This window comes from Chaetura pelagica, unplaced genomic scaffold (assembly GCF_000747805.2).
Source record: "Chaetura pelagica isolate M959 unplaced genomic scaffold, ChaPel_1.0 scaffold85, whole genome shotgun sequence".
In the NCBI taxonomy this organism is placed as follows: Eukaryota; Metazoa; Chordata; class Aves; order Apodiformes; family Apodidae; genus Chaetura; species Chaetura pelagica.
In genome coordinates this window covers 739484-754650 of record NW_009953505.1, presented here as the reverse complement: position 1 = coordinate 754650, position 15167 = coordinate 739484, and the positions used below count along the sequence as shown (strand labels likewise).

At 35.0% G+C, this 15167-nt stretch overlaps 1 protein-coding gene across 1 annotated transcript in view; it reads right to left on the bottom strand.

Annotated features, from left to right (window-relative positions):
- Positions 1-15167, bottom strand: part of KIAA1377 (KIAA1377 ortholog) — a 200740-nt gene that overhangs the window by 12025 nt on the left and 173548 nt on the right. Inside the window, exons 4-6 of the mRNA XM_009999415.1 lie at positions 14407-14552; positions 12985-13090; positions 9082-9280 (exon numbers count right to left, since the gene is read on the bottom strand). Of these exons, the coding sequence (XP_009997717.1) occupies positions 9082-9280; positions 12985-13090; positions 14407-14552 (451 nt within the window). The remainder of the gene's footprint in view (positions 1-9081; positions 9281-12984; positions 13091-14406; positions 14553-15167) is intronic.

The window sequence follows — 15167 nt, the reverse complement described above, 5'->3', positions numbered from 1 at the left end:
AAGGAATATTTTAAAATGAAAGCTACACAAACTGGTGTCTTTCTAATAGGAAAGAATAAATAATTCTCTGTTAGTTATTTATTAACCTTTATGTTTGGCTAAATTATATTGCTAACCTCTGCCTGAACTTCACCAAACAAGAAAAAGGCATATGCTCAGAGTTTTCTGCACCAGGCTAAATTTAAGAAATAACTTTGGAATTTTCAGATGGGAAAAAAAAAACACAGAACAACAACAAAAAAAAAGAAATTATAAGTGACAGGCTTATTTCTTGTGTTATCTGGAAACTGCACCTACATAGCTCAATGTGTGTTCCTAAAATGACTATGTTAAATAGGGCATGTGGTTAAAGGATGAGGGTAACGGTTTTAAGCTGAAAGAGTGTTTACATTAGGTATCAGGAAGAAATTCTTCACTATGAGAGTGGTGAGACACTGGAACAGGTTGCCCAGGGATATTGTGGATGCCCCCTGCCTGGAAGTGTTTAGGGCCAGGTTGGATGGGTCTTCGAGCAACCTGATCTAGTGGGAGGTGTCCCTGCCCTTGCAGATAGGCTGGAACTAGATGACCTTTAAGGTCCTTTCCAATCCAAACTGTTCCATGATTCTATGAAGTAGTGGAAAAATTTTGCAAGGATTGATTTTACAAAAACTGTTCTGATAACAGGTTAGTTTAATTTAGTAAAGCTGGAAGGTGAAAGAAAAGTTTCAACTTTAAAAAATTAAGATAAAAAAATTCTACCCAGCTGTGCTCTGGAGGTTCAAAATAGACTTGGTCTCACATTATATAAAATTTTACTCTCCTTGTAAAACAAAACCTCATGGGAACACAAAATCTCAGTTGAGGTCAGCTCCAGAAATAAGTTATGAACTAAAGAATAAAGAAAGATTCCTCATTTAAACACATACTCAATTTTACTTAATTAATGCAAATTTAGTTAATTTACATATATTTTGTTGCGTCATACCATTTCATCATTTCACAGATTAAAGATGTTTATCATTCTCATTAAAATATTTGCTTCCCCCCCCCTTTCTAGCTCACTCTGTAATGAAAGTGCAACGAATGTCATGTCTTCTTGTAAAATTGCATAAATAGAACTACTTATGCAATCCTCAAAAAGCACTCAGCAATGATTCATTTATTTATGTATTTTAGTGGGCAAAAGCTACAGGGAATTAAACCCCTGGAAATCTCAATTATTTCATTTGATTTTATCTGTGAGAATATTATAGGATGATAAGGATTAAAAAATGTTCATAGTCATACTATCTTTTTATTTTTTAGATTTGCATATTGTTTCTGTTATGTAAGTACAATGTTTTCTATTGCCTGTTGCCTGCAGTATCTTATGCCCTAATGCATGAGACCTTAACCCAGCATGTCCACATACTTGATATTCTAGGAAAGGCAACATTTAGGAGGAGTTAAAGAGGTCACTTGTATGTCTTACAACAGCTGTGTCAAGCAATTTCACTTCAGTAAAGCATGAAGACAATGAAAAAACAGGAGCCTAAGAAATCTTTACATGAGGCAAATGGAAGAACAACAAGGAAACAAGTAAAATTTTAAGAGAACCTGACAAGTGAATGTTGTGCCAATGACCCCTGCCAGAATGCTGTTACACTAAGGAGCTGCTATATGTATATTTGACATTTTCTGCCAGAGAAGTGCTGACTGTTCAGAATTCCAGGAGGTGAATGGGAACGCTCTTCTGAAGGTAAATGCTGGAAAAATGCTGCCTACTCTGAACACTCAGGTCCCTCATCTCTCACACTACTCATTATTTCTGACAATTTCAACTGGTTTAGTTACAGTGTGTATATATAATATTATAGTTCATATTCATCATGAAGTAGAAGACATCAAATGTTTATGTAGACACAAAGCTACTTTTTGAAGTCAGTAAGGTACCTAAGCACCTTGACTGGTTTTGAGTTTACCAACTATGGCATGTGAAAGTCCATTAGAAATTCAATAATCTTTTTTCTATGCAACTTCGGAAAACAAAATGCACATGGTACTACACAACACTGATTTCACAGAAGATCTGGGCAGACCCAAGAAAGTAAATGCCACTGAGAGAGGATTTTAGTGCTTTCATTACACAAGAGATCCATGATACTGTGCCAAACCCACCAAAGAAGCTTATGGAGGTGTAGGATGACCAGAGAAAAGCTTCCCATCAACAGCCCTGTCTTTCCTAGGGTAACTCCTATGTGCCAAATTTCCACCCAGGCTATGTAGGATACAGTTTCCAGTTTTGCAGGTAATCAGGCACTTCAGCAGGCAGTGCTGTACTGAAGGGTTTTTCAAGAACAGTGATCTGAACACCAAGTGTCAGGATTTCAAGTTGACTTCCAGTTTTAATGAAAGCCTGGAGTAAATGTACATAACTGTGTATGAAACAAGTTTTCAGCTCAACCTTGCTCTCTGTTGCTTTCTGTTAATTAATTTAGTATCTCAGTATGCAGAGAGCTGCTTCTCAGGATTCCTACTCCAGCTGCTGAACTCTCTCACAGACTAACTTAGTCATTCAGCTCCAGAAGTGGAATTCATAATGCTACTTTTAAAATTATATTACAATTATTAAATGATTAAATGTTGAGGTACTGAGCACCACAATGCATTAGTCCCTTTTTTTGTCTCTAACCTATTAACAAATTTACTTTGAGCAGACACCATCTACTCTGCAAATTTAAGAAATGGAGTAATGTAAAAAGAGTATGGGGATGTATAATTGAAAGCCATCATAAGACAAAGAGAGATGGAGAGAAACTGAGCATGCATATGCAGTACAAATCTAGAGGTTCTTAACTGCTTAATTAAAGAGAATTTACATGTTACACTTGAAATGCATTGACATTATAATGATCAAGTTGCTAGTTTTCATAATCTATTTTATAGTCAATGTCAATTTGTTTATCACAAAAAGGAGTATGGAAACCACCTAAAATATCCTTTTTTACTTATTTGTAATTTCCATGCTGTAGGAGAAATAACATTTTAAAATACATTTTGTAGATGAAGCTATTTCTAGACAGTGCAGAAATGAAGGGGAAACCATTCTCAGAGATATTTTTCCATTTTAAAGGAAAGAAATACTCTCTCGTTGATGGTTAAGGCCTTAATAACGAGACTCAAAGCCCCAAAATTATCCTTTTCAGAAAAGCTTTCCAACAAAGCCTGATTTATGGTGAAAGAAGAGAAGAATAACTGATGGAAGAAAGTATTTTACCACCTTCTAGAGAACCCAGAACTTGTCTTCCTGCCATATTCTTATTCACAAATAAGGCAAAGTATTAGGTTTGACAGATTTGAATGAAGTGGATCTGTAGCATGAGAATAAGAGTAATACTATTTCACAGTACACACTTCCTAGAAGACCCATTACCATACTGTGTGTGAATATAATTTTTAAAACAATCCCTAGTTCAGTTGAGGGACTCTGGCTTACCGAAACATTGGTATACATTTTTGCAATTTATAAAAAGCATTACTTTTTCTTTTAGAAAAGGAAACACATTGTGAAGAGGGAACAGGTTTTAATGTTTCCACTCTATCTCATGCACTGCACAGCAGCAACTGAGGCAGAAGGTGTATTTATATTAGGACATCTTAAAGGTCAGATACAGATACAGATATAGAATATCTTGAGTTAGAAGAGACCCACGAGGATCATCAAGTCCAAAGCCTGACTCCACAAAGGGCAACCTAAAAGTTAAACAATATATTTATGAGCATTTTCTAATATTATGTATCTATACCTATTTAAAAAGAACTTTATCTAATGTGACAGTTTCATGTAATTGCCAACAGTCACTGCATGCTTCATTAATACAATCACTTATATTGAAAAAAATTGTTTAGTTACTGTTACATGTTGCCTGTTTTAAAAAAAGGCCAACAGTCACTGCATGCTTCATTAATACAATCACTTATATTGAAAAAAAATTGTTTAGTTACTGTTACATGTTGCCTGTTTTACAAAATCAGTTTCTTCATTTTTTTTCAAGAGATACATTCTTCTTATGAACTTTACAGATACGATTTATAGGACCATGTACAAGATGTCAGCATTTACATTCCCCTAAACAGCATACTGAATTTAAAGGCCGATTTTTTTTTTCCCTTGCCATTGTTTGTAACAGAATAATTATTTGTCTGTTCCAAGATCTTTCAGTCTCCTGGGTCTCAGTTATTCTCTGCTTATTCTTGTCCTCTGAGTCCTCTGTTTGATTTAATGCTGTATTTCCCAGTTGGTGAGACATACTCCCTTATGGAGGTTTGCCAGTATCAGGCATAAACTGCACAGCAAAGCTCAAGCTACTACATACCACAGAAGTGCTGCTGCAGGCTTATAATAATTAATATATTTTAAAAAAATAATAAAATAAATTCTGTGTACCTACAGGACCATGAGGCTGCTAGGACAGGGTCAGAATACTGGAAGAAAATAGTAGCTAAATTCTGTTTTGCTTTCCACTTCACAAAAGGTTTATCTCTTAAAAAAGAACCTCAAAACACAGCTCTGCTATCTTCAAAGCAGTAGAATTACACTGGTAATAGAATTACTCTGGTATGTGAAAGTGATAGATTTCCCAATATCCCCTTGAGACATTAGTATATACGACCTCTGACAATACCAGGTTATCATGATATAGCATCCTGGCAGACCAGTGTGCATAAACTTTGGTATCTTCCACTCCCTTCCTGCAAGCAAACATTTTATTATTACCATAACTGAAGATAAGATACTGCTATTTTAAACTCTGTTCCTCTCCTTTAACTACATTTCTGAATGCTTTATTCTGTTCCAGTAAAACAAATAACTTAATAACTAAAAATTTTGTGCATATTTTGTGCATATATGGATATTAATAAAAACAAAAAAAATGTAGTCATGTTAATAGGTATGGCTGCTTTCATGAAAAAGTATATGCTTGTAAAGTAGGAGCAGGTATATATAAGATGACAGGGCTTTTAATCAAGGCAAGAAACTCTTCAAATTACTGAACCTCCAGATTGCCAGATAGGAAGATTGTAATGCCATTTCATACAGCATGGCCTTGGAACAAGCCACTATTTTACATGGAAAACTCTGGTCTTGAGGAATACACAATCAAAACAGGTTTTACTATTTGGGTAAAATAATTTAGTCAAGAGAGACATTTCAAATTGCTTTTATAGCAAATATGAATTTTGGATTAGTGAAATAACGTGGAAGATAGTGGTATGTTGCAATATGAGTTGAAAGCCAATAAAAACTGGCCCTTCCTGACCTTGCCAGAAGGAAATGAGTAGGGAAATCACTCCAGTTTGTCATATAATTTCAGTGATCAACATAAAACATGTTAACATTCACAGTTTTAAGTAAAAAATGGCCAACATTTATAGACTTAAGGTGACCATACAAACCTATTTCAGGTCTTTGGTCTCTTCAAAATCAAATCTCACCTCAGTTCTGGGGCTGTTTTATCCTAACTCTCCCCTCAAGAGTCTGTTTTGCCACTACCTAGCCCTGAGCATTCTACAAAAATTTGGCACTCAGGAGAGTCTCTGTACATGGACAGTCCTTTTTTCCATTCTGGTCTTGTCTATGCCTCTGAAGAGTTAGACTGATACAACAGACCTTGCAGAAGGAACCCTTGTTTAACTCATTCCAGTCATACTGCAAATGTATTTGAACATTATTTCATTTTTTCCATCAATTACCTGAAACATCTAAATTTCATAGACACAGTCCAACCTCAAAAGCATAGTAACACAAAGAGCTAACAGTCATACAGGTCAACTCACTCATGTAAGTAAGAAGATGGTCATAACTATGTGTTTGCAGCATCCGCTGCTTTCATTCAGTGCAACTTCACTTAGAAAATCTTCTTTATTTCTCAGAGACTTCTTTAATTCTTTATGTAACATATATAAACACACACACAGTATAACAGGATACTCAATTGTGTTGCAGGAGAGATGATACAAGAATAACCCTCTGACCTCATGGTTTGGGTTGTAATTTCTGAGAAATAATACCTGTGTTCCAGTCCCTGTTTCAATACATATTGAAGTATTTTATGCCAAGGGCAACAGGATGCATCAGAAGACTGATACTGAGTACTTCAATGGCTGTACAATATTCTTGGGAAAAAAAAGGATTAGCCAAGGTAAAATTCCTGCTTCAAATCAACCAGAAAGGGATTTAAATTCAGATGTCAATGGTACCACTTGAATAACCTAATTATGGCAATAGAAAGGAGAGAAGAGGGAAATGCAGTCTCCATGTCATAATCTATACCTGTTTTGTTTGTGATTTAGCTCTTGCTTCCAACTACTTTGTTTAAAAAGTGAAACAATAGAGATAAAATTTTACACCAATCAAACAGTTTTAAATAATGTATTTTTCTGGAAGAGCATAAAAGTATTGTACTGACCAACACAATGTTGTATGGCCACCAAATTGAAGAGATGATGAAAAGAAAAAGACAAAGATATATGAATAATACTATTCCATGTCATAGTTGAACCATTTTAATGGAAATTTTCTGAATTACTCAGTTCAAGACAGGTGCCAGAAATAGAAAATTTCAATATTAACAGTTAACATTTGGAAAAATAATAAACATTTGGGAGTACTATCGTTTGGCAAAAAGCTGTATGCAGTTTAAGCTAAAGATTGTGCTACCAGTTCCACCTTAAAGATTTTATTTATGCCTGCAACAAAACCAGGAAAAGACTGTGCAACAAAACCTTCAATTGTGAATTAACTTAACAATATTGATTTCCTTAAAACAGAACATATTTATGAACATATAACAACTAATAATTTGATGTACTGGCTTAGATGTAACTGTTACATAAAATGAAATCTACTGATTTCAGTATTTTAAGCAAACTCATTTTGAAGAATGGTAGAAGGGTCACTAAAAACCTTGGCTTACTGCTGAAACTATACAAATTTTTCTTTATAATCTTGCTGGGCCTGTAAAAACAGAAACAAAGACAGGTCAAGGGATCTCAGTGTATGGTTAGACTGCAAAGCATGTGCACAGCGAAATACTTTGACATTAGTTTCAGAAAGGTAAGAACTGTTGAAATTACTTTTGACAACAGACAGTAACAAGCCTTCTGAACCTTATTTACATTAGAAGAGTATTATAAATAATTCTAAATTATAAATATTATTAGCAGGAGTACTATCAATTCTATTTCAGATCATGGGAAGTCACAATGCACATGCACACCAGCACAATCCAAGTATTAAACTTCCAAAACAGGCCTTAAAGAAATGACAATAGCTATCTTGACCATTTTTCTAATCAGAGTCCAAAGCATTTAATTTCAAGAAAGTCCAAATCTTTGAAGTATAAATATTTATAATTTAAAACTATTTATCAGAGGGAAGAAGCTCAGCAACCCCTAGTGGTAACAGAAAAATACATTCTGGGAAAATAAAAGGCAAAATTATTAACAGAACCAAGTGTTTTCACAAATACATTAATTTATAAACACAAATTCTTGTATTATATGCAGTGTCCAAAGCTGGTAACATACAGAAAAAAACATAAGTAAATAGTCCTGCATGACTCACAGAAGTTTCTCCCTAGAATTCAATTAGAATGTGGTAATTGTGTTTGACAAACTATACTACAATATAGTTTTCTTAAAGTATATTAAGAATATTCATATGCATTTTTCTCAAAAAGATTGCATTTTTTTTCCCTAATTCTAAGATGTCCTAATACAGCTATTGCCAAATTCAGCATAATAATTTAGGGAGGGTTTGCAAACACTGTATCAATGAAACAGACAATGTGGTATTAAAAAAAACAACAACAAAAAACAAAACAAAACAAAAAAAGCTTGGACCTCATTGTATTTTGTTTGAAAGTGCTTGTCTAGAATTCAGTCTGATCTGTCTTCTATAATCTGCTATTTGCTTTTCTTTTATGCTTGGAAATAAGACTGAACACTAATCAACAACCTTGCCAGTACAAACTGTACTTTGTGTCTTAGCCTCCTTGAAATTTACTCCAGCTGAGTGAGATTTTCTGTTAGCCATCAGCTGCTCCAGATTCTCATGAATACCCATCAGAACAAAGGAGGTACAAAGAGAGATGAATATGCCTGAAAACACAAGTTTCAAAGAAATAAAAATATATTTGAACTGTCTTTCAAGTTACCCATATACATGTGCTAAAAGGAAAAGCCTTTGCTCTCTTGCCACCAATGATCCTATGCTTCTGGCCATTACCAATATAAAGGGACAGTTCTTTATAGTGCCAAGGTCATTTCAGACAACAGAAGGCCAGATGCCAGCAGATGTTATTATAAAATGAAATAATTAATTGGAAATTATATCTTCTTGTTTCCAAAAATTGTAATATTGAAGACAATGTTTCCAAAATCAAAGACAACACTGATAGACCTAAAATGATACTTAAAAGAACAGTAATAAGAAACCACTTTAGAGCTCAGTTCCTCTTGATTTTCACTACCTTTCTAAGCTGACTTTTGAAACTGATTTTGGGTCCAAAAATTACTTTAGGTAGAAAGTTAATGGTTTTCTACTGGAACAGCTGCATCTATTCCTAAGGTGACAAAAAAGGATCTCAAGAGACTTCAAGTCAATCCCTATGAAATCATTTGATCTATCATAATTATACTTCTATAGCATTTTGTGCTGAGCTATAGCAATCAGCAAAGCAAAAACTTAAGTGCAAATTGCAAGCCACCAATTTAAGTTTGGAGGTAGCACAAGGCTCCTGGGATAGATTACTGGCTAGCTACTTCAGAGCTAAGAAGTCTGACATACAAACTGTATGTTCACAGAGAGAAAGACAACATTATAGATATGTTTGATGAATTGGTGAAAATATTCTTACTAACATTTTTTAAAATACCTGATTTCTTATTGAAAAATATGTATATTTTTACTTATAAATAAGGCATAGTGCATTGTGCCCTCAGGTGTTGTCTACTTGGCAAAGGGTGCTTAACAGACCTTGCATTTTTATCACGTTCAAGAAAATTTCTATTACATTTAAGAAGCATCTTTTAATGCATCACATGAAAATATCATACCTCCAAGTTGCTGAGGTGCTGTTTTTCAAGGAGTTGTTGCATTTCTTTCAGGTTTTCCTGGAAGACAATTTGGTTACTCTCCTTGTTTGTGCTACTGTTCTCTTGTATTGTTTTATCGCAGTCGACCATTGCTGAAATCTGCTTCTGATGGCAAGAACTGTTTCTAGATGCTGAGGAGGTTGAAGTGTCACCTGTGATTCTTCATGCAAGAAAGAACTTATTACTTTGGCTTATTTCTATGTGTCAACTTTACACTGTTAAACATGTTCCTTTTCCTTCACTGGCAAGTGAAGGACAGCCAAACGGTATGTAACTACAGGTGCTGCTGCTAGTACTATTTAAAACTGCCCAACACTTTCCATTTTAAACCTTCTCTTCTGTTATTTATAAATAGTCACTTTTCTGATTGGGTTGTTGGGTGATTGCCTCAGGCTGAATAAATCTGGGAAATGTCAGCCAACAGTTTGGTCATTTACTGAAATGGAACACGGATGTTGTTTGGTTTTTGTGGTTGTTTTTTTTAAAATATGAGCAAAATGGCCTTTATTTTTCCATAAGGTTGGCTTATATAGAGGATAACTCCAAATAGCAAGAAGGCTTTGTAGTATATAGAGAGCCCAACTCAACTGATATCAGCTATGTGGTCCATTTGCAGCCAGGTACTGTGGTCAGTGTGAGCCCAAATTAAGATAGGGAAAACCACAGCTTTTTACAGGGTGAGAATTAGTAAGAACCATGGGGCTGGTTGACACTCATAAATTAAAGAAGCCAAGAAGCATGTGAAACCGTGAGACAAGGCAAAGCAATCAGAGACTTGGAAGGCAGGGAGTGTGTAACAAGATATATTCACAAATAAAACCAGACAAAACTGGAACAAGGCTGGGTAAGATCACCAGGAATAAGAACTAAGCTTTGGAAAATAAGAGGCAAGAAGTAGTTGATATCAATGATGACAAAAGCAAGATACAAGTAGCTTTAACGAATAAGAAAGGTAGTCATTAAAAAAACCCCAACAAGCAACAAAAATAGCCCACACCCCAAAGCCCACCAGCTCGTGGGTCAATCAAGCTTTAGCCTTCTGGAAATACAACTATTACCAGGTTACCAGCTACACGTGACTGCTTGACTTCGTTGCTTGACTGCCTAGGTGGAACAGTTTAGCAGTGGACACTGGTTCTGTCTTTTGGCTCAAAATTGGTTCAAGGGCCATAAATGTCTTTAGTCTGGCTTATCCAAAGTGGTACTGAATGGAAATCTGTCACCAGATCCATGCTTTGAGTTCTCACATCTGCTCAGTAGAGCCATAACCCTTACAATTGGTTAGAATGCCAAGCTTCTGTCTCACTGTTTTAGGATCAAGAATTGGTTGTACCTCACAATTATTACAAAAGGTGGTAGAAGAATAATAGATCTTGGGAACAGACTATCAGTATAAACTTCCACTGAAGTTATTTGTAAAATAGGTATACTTTACCAAAATGAGGACATGTACCTTTTATTTTACCAGGTTTTTATCAGGTCCAATATTTGAAATTATACTTTGTTTCAGCAATTACTGGATTTTGAGTAATAAACCAAACCTTCTTGTCTATTCAATATGCATACCCTTTCCAACATTCTCAGGATGCTTTTCTCACACATATATTTCCTCAGCAGCATCAAAACAATCCCTTAAAAACTGCTAAGCTGGGTGAGAGAGTTTAGCTAAATTTTTTTCAGAAGTGAACTTTTGGTCTATATACTTCTAAATATGAAAATTATGCTTGTACATATTTTCCTCCTTCTTTTTTATTTGAAATTGGAATCTGACCTGACAAGATGATCTACCCTGTATATTTTACCTGTTCTTCTTTTCAGTGAAGGTAATGGTGAAGATGATGGTTCCTTTCAGAACCATCCTTCCTTTCAGATATGGGCAAAAAAGCCATTTTCCTTAACAGCCAGCACACCTACTGAGCAACTTGGAATAGTGCAGTCACACAACACATACACAGACCTCATCCTCCTCTGCTGCCTATCCAGGAGAGATGAATTACTAAGAAACATGTGTTGTTCCTAGCTGAACATAGCTACCATATGTATAATATACGAACAGAAACTCTGTAACCTCTTTCCTTCATTTCTATTTCTTCAGCTTAATTTTCACAGATCTTTCTTCTGAGCTTACATCTGTTTCATCCTCTTTTTGTATCTAAAACTATATTCCCTGTTAAAGCAAATCCCTTTTATTTTTAGTACATCTGTGCCAAATGGGTAAATAGCATAATGAGACCTCTTCTGCATTTATTATAACATAATTTCAGAACAATGGAAAATGGAAACTTTCATCCCATCAAGATTATTGTGGGGTTTTTTTTCAGAAGGATTTACACACCTGGCCCCGCCCAAATCTGTTGAGTTTGTTTGGGTGTTTGTTTTTGGGTGGGAGGAAGTTAGAATTTCTTAGCTCTCTTTCAAATTTGGTTACTAGAGGAATACAACATGTACAAGAATATGAATGTAAAAATCTAATTTCCTTAGGAAATCCAGTTATAAAAATGAAAATCAGGAAAAGAGCACACTATTGTTATAACAGGATAGTGAATTTTTAAAAATTACACAAATCCAGTGTGGAGTGACAGCACTGTTATATTGTAAGAAGTAAAGGAAATGGTAAGTGGTTTGAAGATGTCCTGAGAGAAAGCAATGAGCCCTTGAGGAACATGAAACAGTTTGAAGATAGATGAAAAATAAAGAAATTATAAAGGCAGTGGGATGAGGTACTGAGCTGCTGTCCTTAATTGAGCCTATGAGTGAAATGAGACAAATGATCAGGAACCCTGAGACAGGTTTCAGAAACATCTTCATTTTTTGGCCATAATTTCAACTTATATTTAGCAGGTAGATTTTTTTTTATGGCTGCAATTCTACTTTATTATGTGAATCCAGTGTAGTAGCTACAGATCTTTGTGAAGACAGCAGAAATATTTAACTTTGAGAGATATGGAATATGTTCTCAATTGTCCAGTTTATCACCAACAAACATGCTTAATCAGCAGTAGAAATGTAACTAAACTGAATATCAATGTCACAATGAAGAACAGACTGAAGTTCCAAAGTAGGAAGACCCATTTTAAACATAATTTACCTTTATTCTCAACATCTACACAATTTACAGCATGCAGAAAATAATTATAATAATAGTAAGAACAAAAGCAGCAACAACAAAAAACAAAACCCTGAACTGAAATGTTGAAGAAATGAGAGCTTAGAAAGGGGATAATCAGGAAGGACCATCAAATGCAGCAGATAAGCTATGCATAAAGAAACATTTTGTGATAAATGAAAGTATCTCAGAAAACGTGCTCGGATAAGGTGAGAAGTATGCAATTCAAATTGTATGGGATAAATGAAATGACATTGCAGGTGAAATTGTTACCGGGATGCTCTATAAGGATTCTTAAGGAGGATGAGAAATTTGAAGGAATGACAACTGGAAAAAAGATAAGATCATGGGATGAATATACAAACTAAACTATGCTTAAATGTAAAATAGAAAAAAAACCCACTGGTTGGGAATAAGAAATTATTTAGACAGAATACTTTATACTTCATAGAACAGCAGATGGGTTGATAACCGTGGCAATCTGAGTCAGGCTGTAACTGAACAAGAGAGGGGTAAGCCCCAGCTATTTCCAGAATTCTGCTGAAGACAAAAAGTTTGTGTTGTTTCCTCTGCTGTTTTACCAAACGAGCACAAACAACTCAGACATATTTCATAACGTTGCACTGGAACAGTTCACAGAAATGCTTTATTTACCTCTAGAGAAATGGTCTGCTTCTTAAACAGCAACTGTTTGCTCTTTATTGAATACACTAAGCAATATACTTCCTTTGATCATCAGTGTAAATAGAAATGCCTACCTGAAGTTGTTTTTGTTTCTGCTGGACAAACACAGTCCTGGTGTTAAAACTGATCCTTTAATTTGTTCAAGAGCTTCTTCTAACTGAGAAGCTGCTTTTGTCTGCACTAGAGAGATTAGAATAAAAATCACAATGGAAAAATTATTTAAAGATTGTAATACTTTACCATAAATGTTTTGGTTAAGTTTCTTAAGTTTGGAAGCTTAAATACAGACTATAATAACCTGAGTCGCTTATAATTTTTAGGCTTGACAGAGCATCTCTAGATCCTCTGACATGAACCCTCAGTCTACTTTTGTCTTTACAGTAACATATATATTCAACAATTTTGTTCTTCACTGCTAGACTGTACTGTTGAAAAAGTAGGTGGTTACAAATTCCAGCACTAACTTTGTTTTTACATTGTGATTATTCTGCTCGTGCTAAGCCAAAGATACGGTTTGCAGACATTTATAGAGGCCAAACTGTGACTTACTAACTGAAACAATTCAGAAGGAAAGTCTGGACAGGCACAAGGTATTGCCTTGTGCAAGTATGCAAAAGTACGGTAGAAAACGGCAGAGGCAAAATTTCTATAAAGGAAAACCAAGGAAAAAAAATTGTGATTCATTATATTGCTGCACAGTCTGGGCTGCCAGTAGAGCTGTGAAGAAGCCCCAAACCAGTACTGCTCTATTTTGTTATTTTAATCTGACATTTGATCTTGAAGTCAGAGACATTACCTCACAGTTGGCGAAACTGCAGTTGGGAGAGTAAATCCGTTAAAGAATACCTAAGTATTATACCATATCTTAAGAGTTTCAACACTGGAAAGTTGACTGGAAATCAGACTTGGCTGATGCTGTTAAAAACATCTGCCAATCTGCACTGATTCCAAGAAAGCAGGAACTGAGCTGAAGTGATCATTACTTCTTCCCAGCAGCAAGACAACAGTTTAAAAGGCTGACTAATTCAGCAGAAGTTATGTAATGCATTAATATATGCTAGGACTGCTTTTACTTATAAACAAAATGCGCATTCTTGAGTACTTCATATTGAAGCGTTCAAACACTGGATACTACTCCAATATCTTCCAGTGGCCTTGTAACACCTCACACCCAGCTGTGAAAGCAGTGTTATAAGTCACAAGCAGACTGTGGTGAAAAGAGCGGGGAAAACCCAGGAAGCCACAATACCCCACAGAGGTGATGTACTTACTGTGACCAGAATATAATGAAATATCTCACAATACAATCTTTAGAAAAAAAAAAAAAAAAAAGGTGTTTTTTTTTATTCCCTCTACCCACTTTTGTCATATGTATCAGAGCTGAGCTTCTTGCTTAAATTAATTAATTAAATTAATTAAAGTTAATTGTTATTCTTGATTATATTCCATTCTTAGAAAAATGCTCGTGAATAATTGTTGAATTTTAATTTACAAACCTATTTGCTTGTGCTGTGAAAAAGGCAGATGAGCACGTTGGAACTTATCAGTTACGTCCTGAAGTTTAATTTTCCTCTGCTGCAGAACTTCTTCTCTATGTCTTTGTTCTTTTTCTTCTTCTTGCTTTCGCCTTTCTTCAAACGCCCTGGATTTAAGAAGCAAAAGTAGATGATCCTTATGTTTTCTAATTACATTTAGCAAAATATTAGTCACTTACTTGCTTATCCATTTGCAATTTTAGTACAAAAGCTTGATTGTCCATAAATTAAATGCGATAAACTTCAGCACAGCTGGATTTTTATGGTTTGTCTGAATGTAAATGGGACAGTAGGTGGTGAAGAAGCAACACCACCATAATATTTTAATTTTTTAGCCTCAGCCAGATATTTTATTCTTCCTTATACATAAATTAACATGCAGACTCAACCAGTTCTCGTCACCAATGTGACAGTCTTTACATTACCATGTAAATGTACCATGTACATAAAGGAACTACAGCTTTTATCTACAAATATGAAAGGGCTAGTATCAACTTTTATTTGTTGAGAAGCTTCCTGAAACACAATCAGATTGGTAGCACAAAATGGGAAAAACGCGTAATGTGAAACAATGACTGACAGAATCAGCTGCTAATATATATGTCAAATGTGTCCTACTGTCTGGAAAGCAAAGCACCTCTAATAAAAAACAATCATCAACACAAAGCTTTCCTTCAGTAGGAAAAAGCTTGATGAACCTATGTGGAATTTTTATTCCTGCT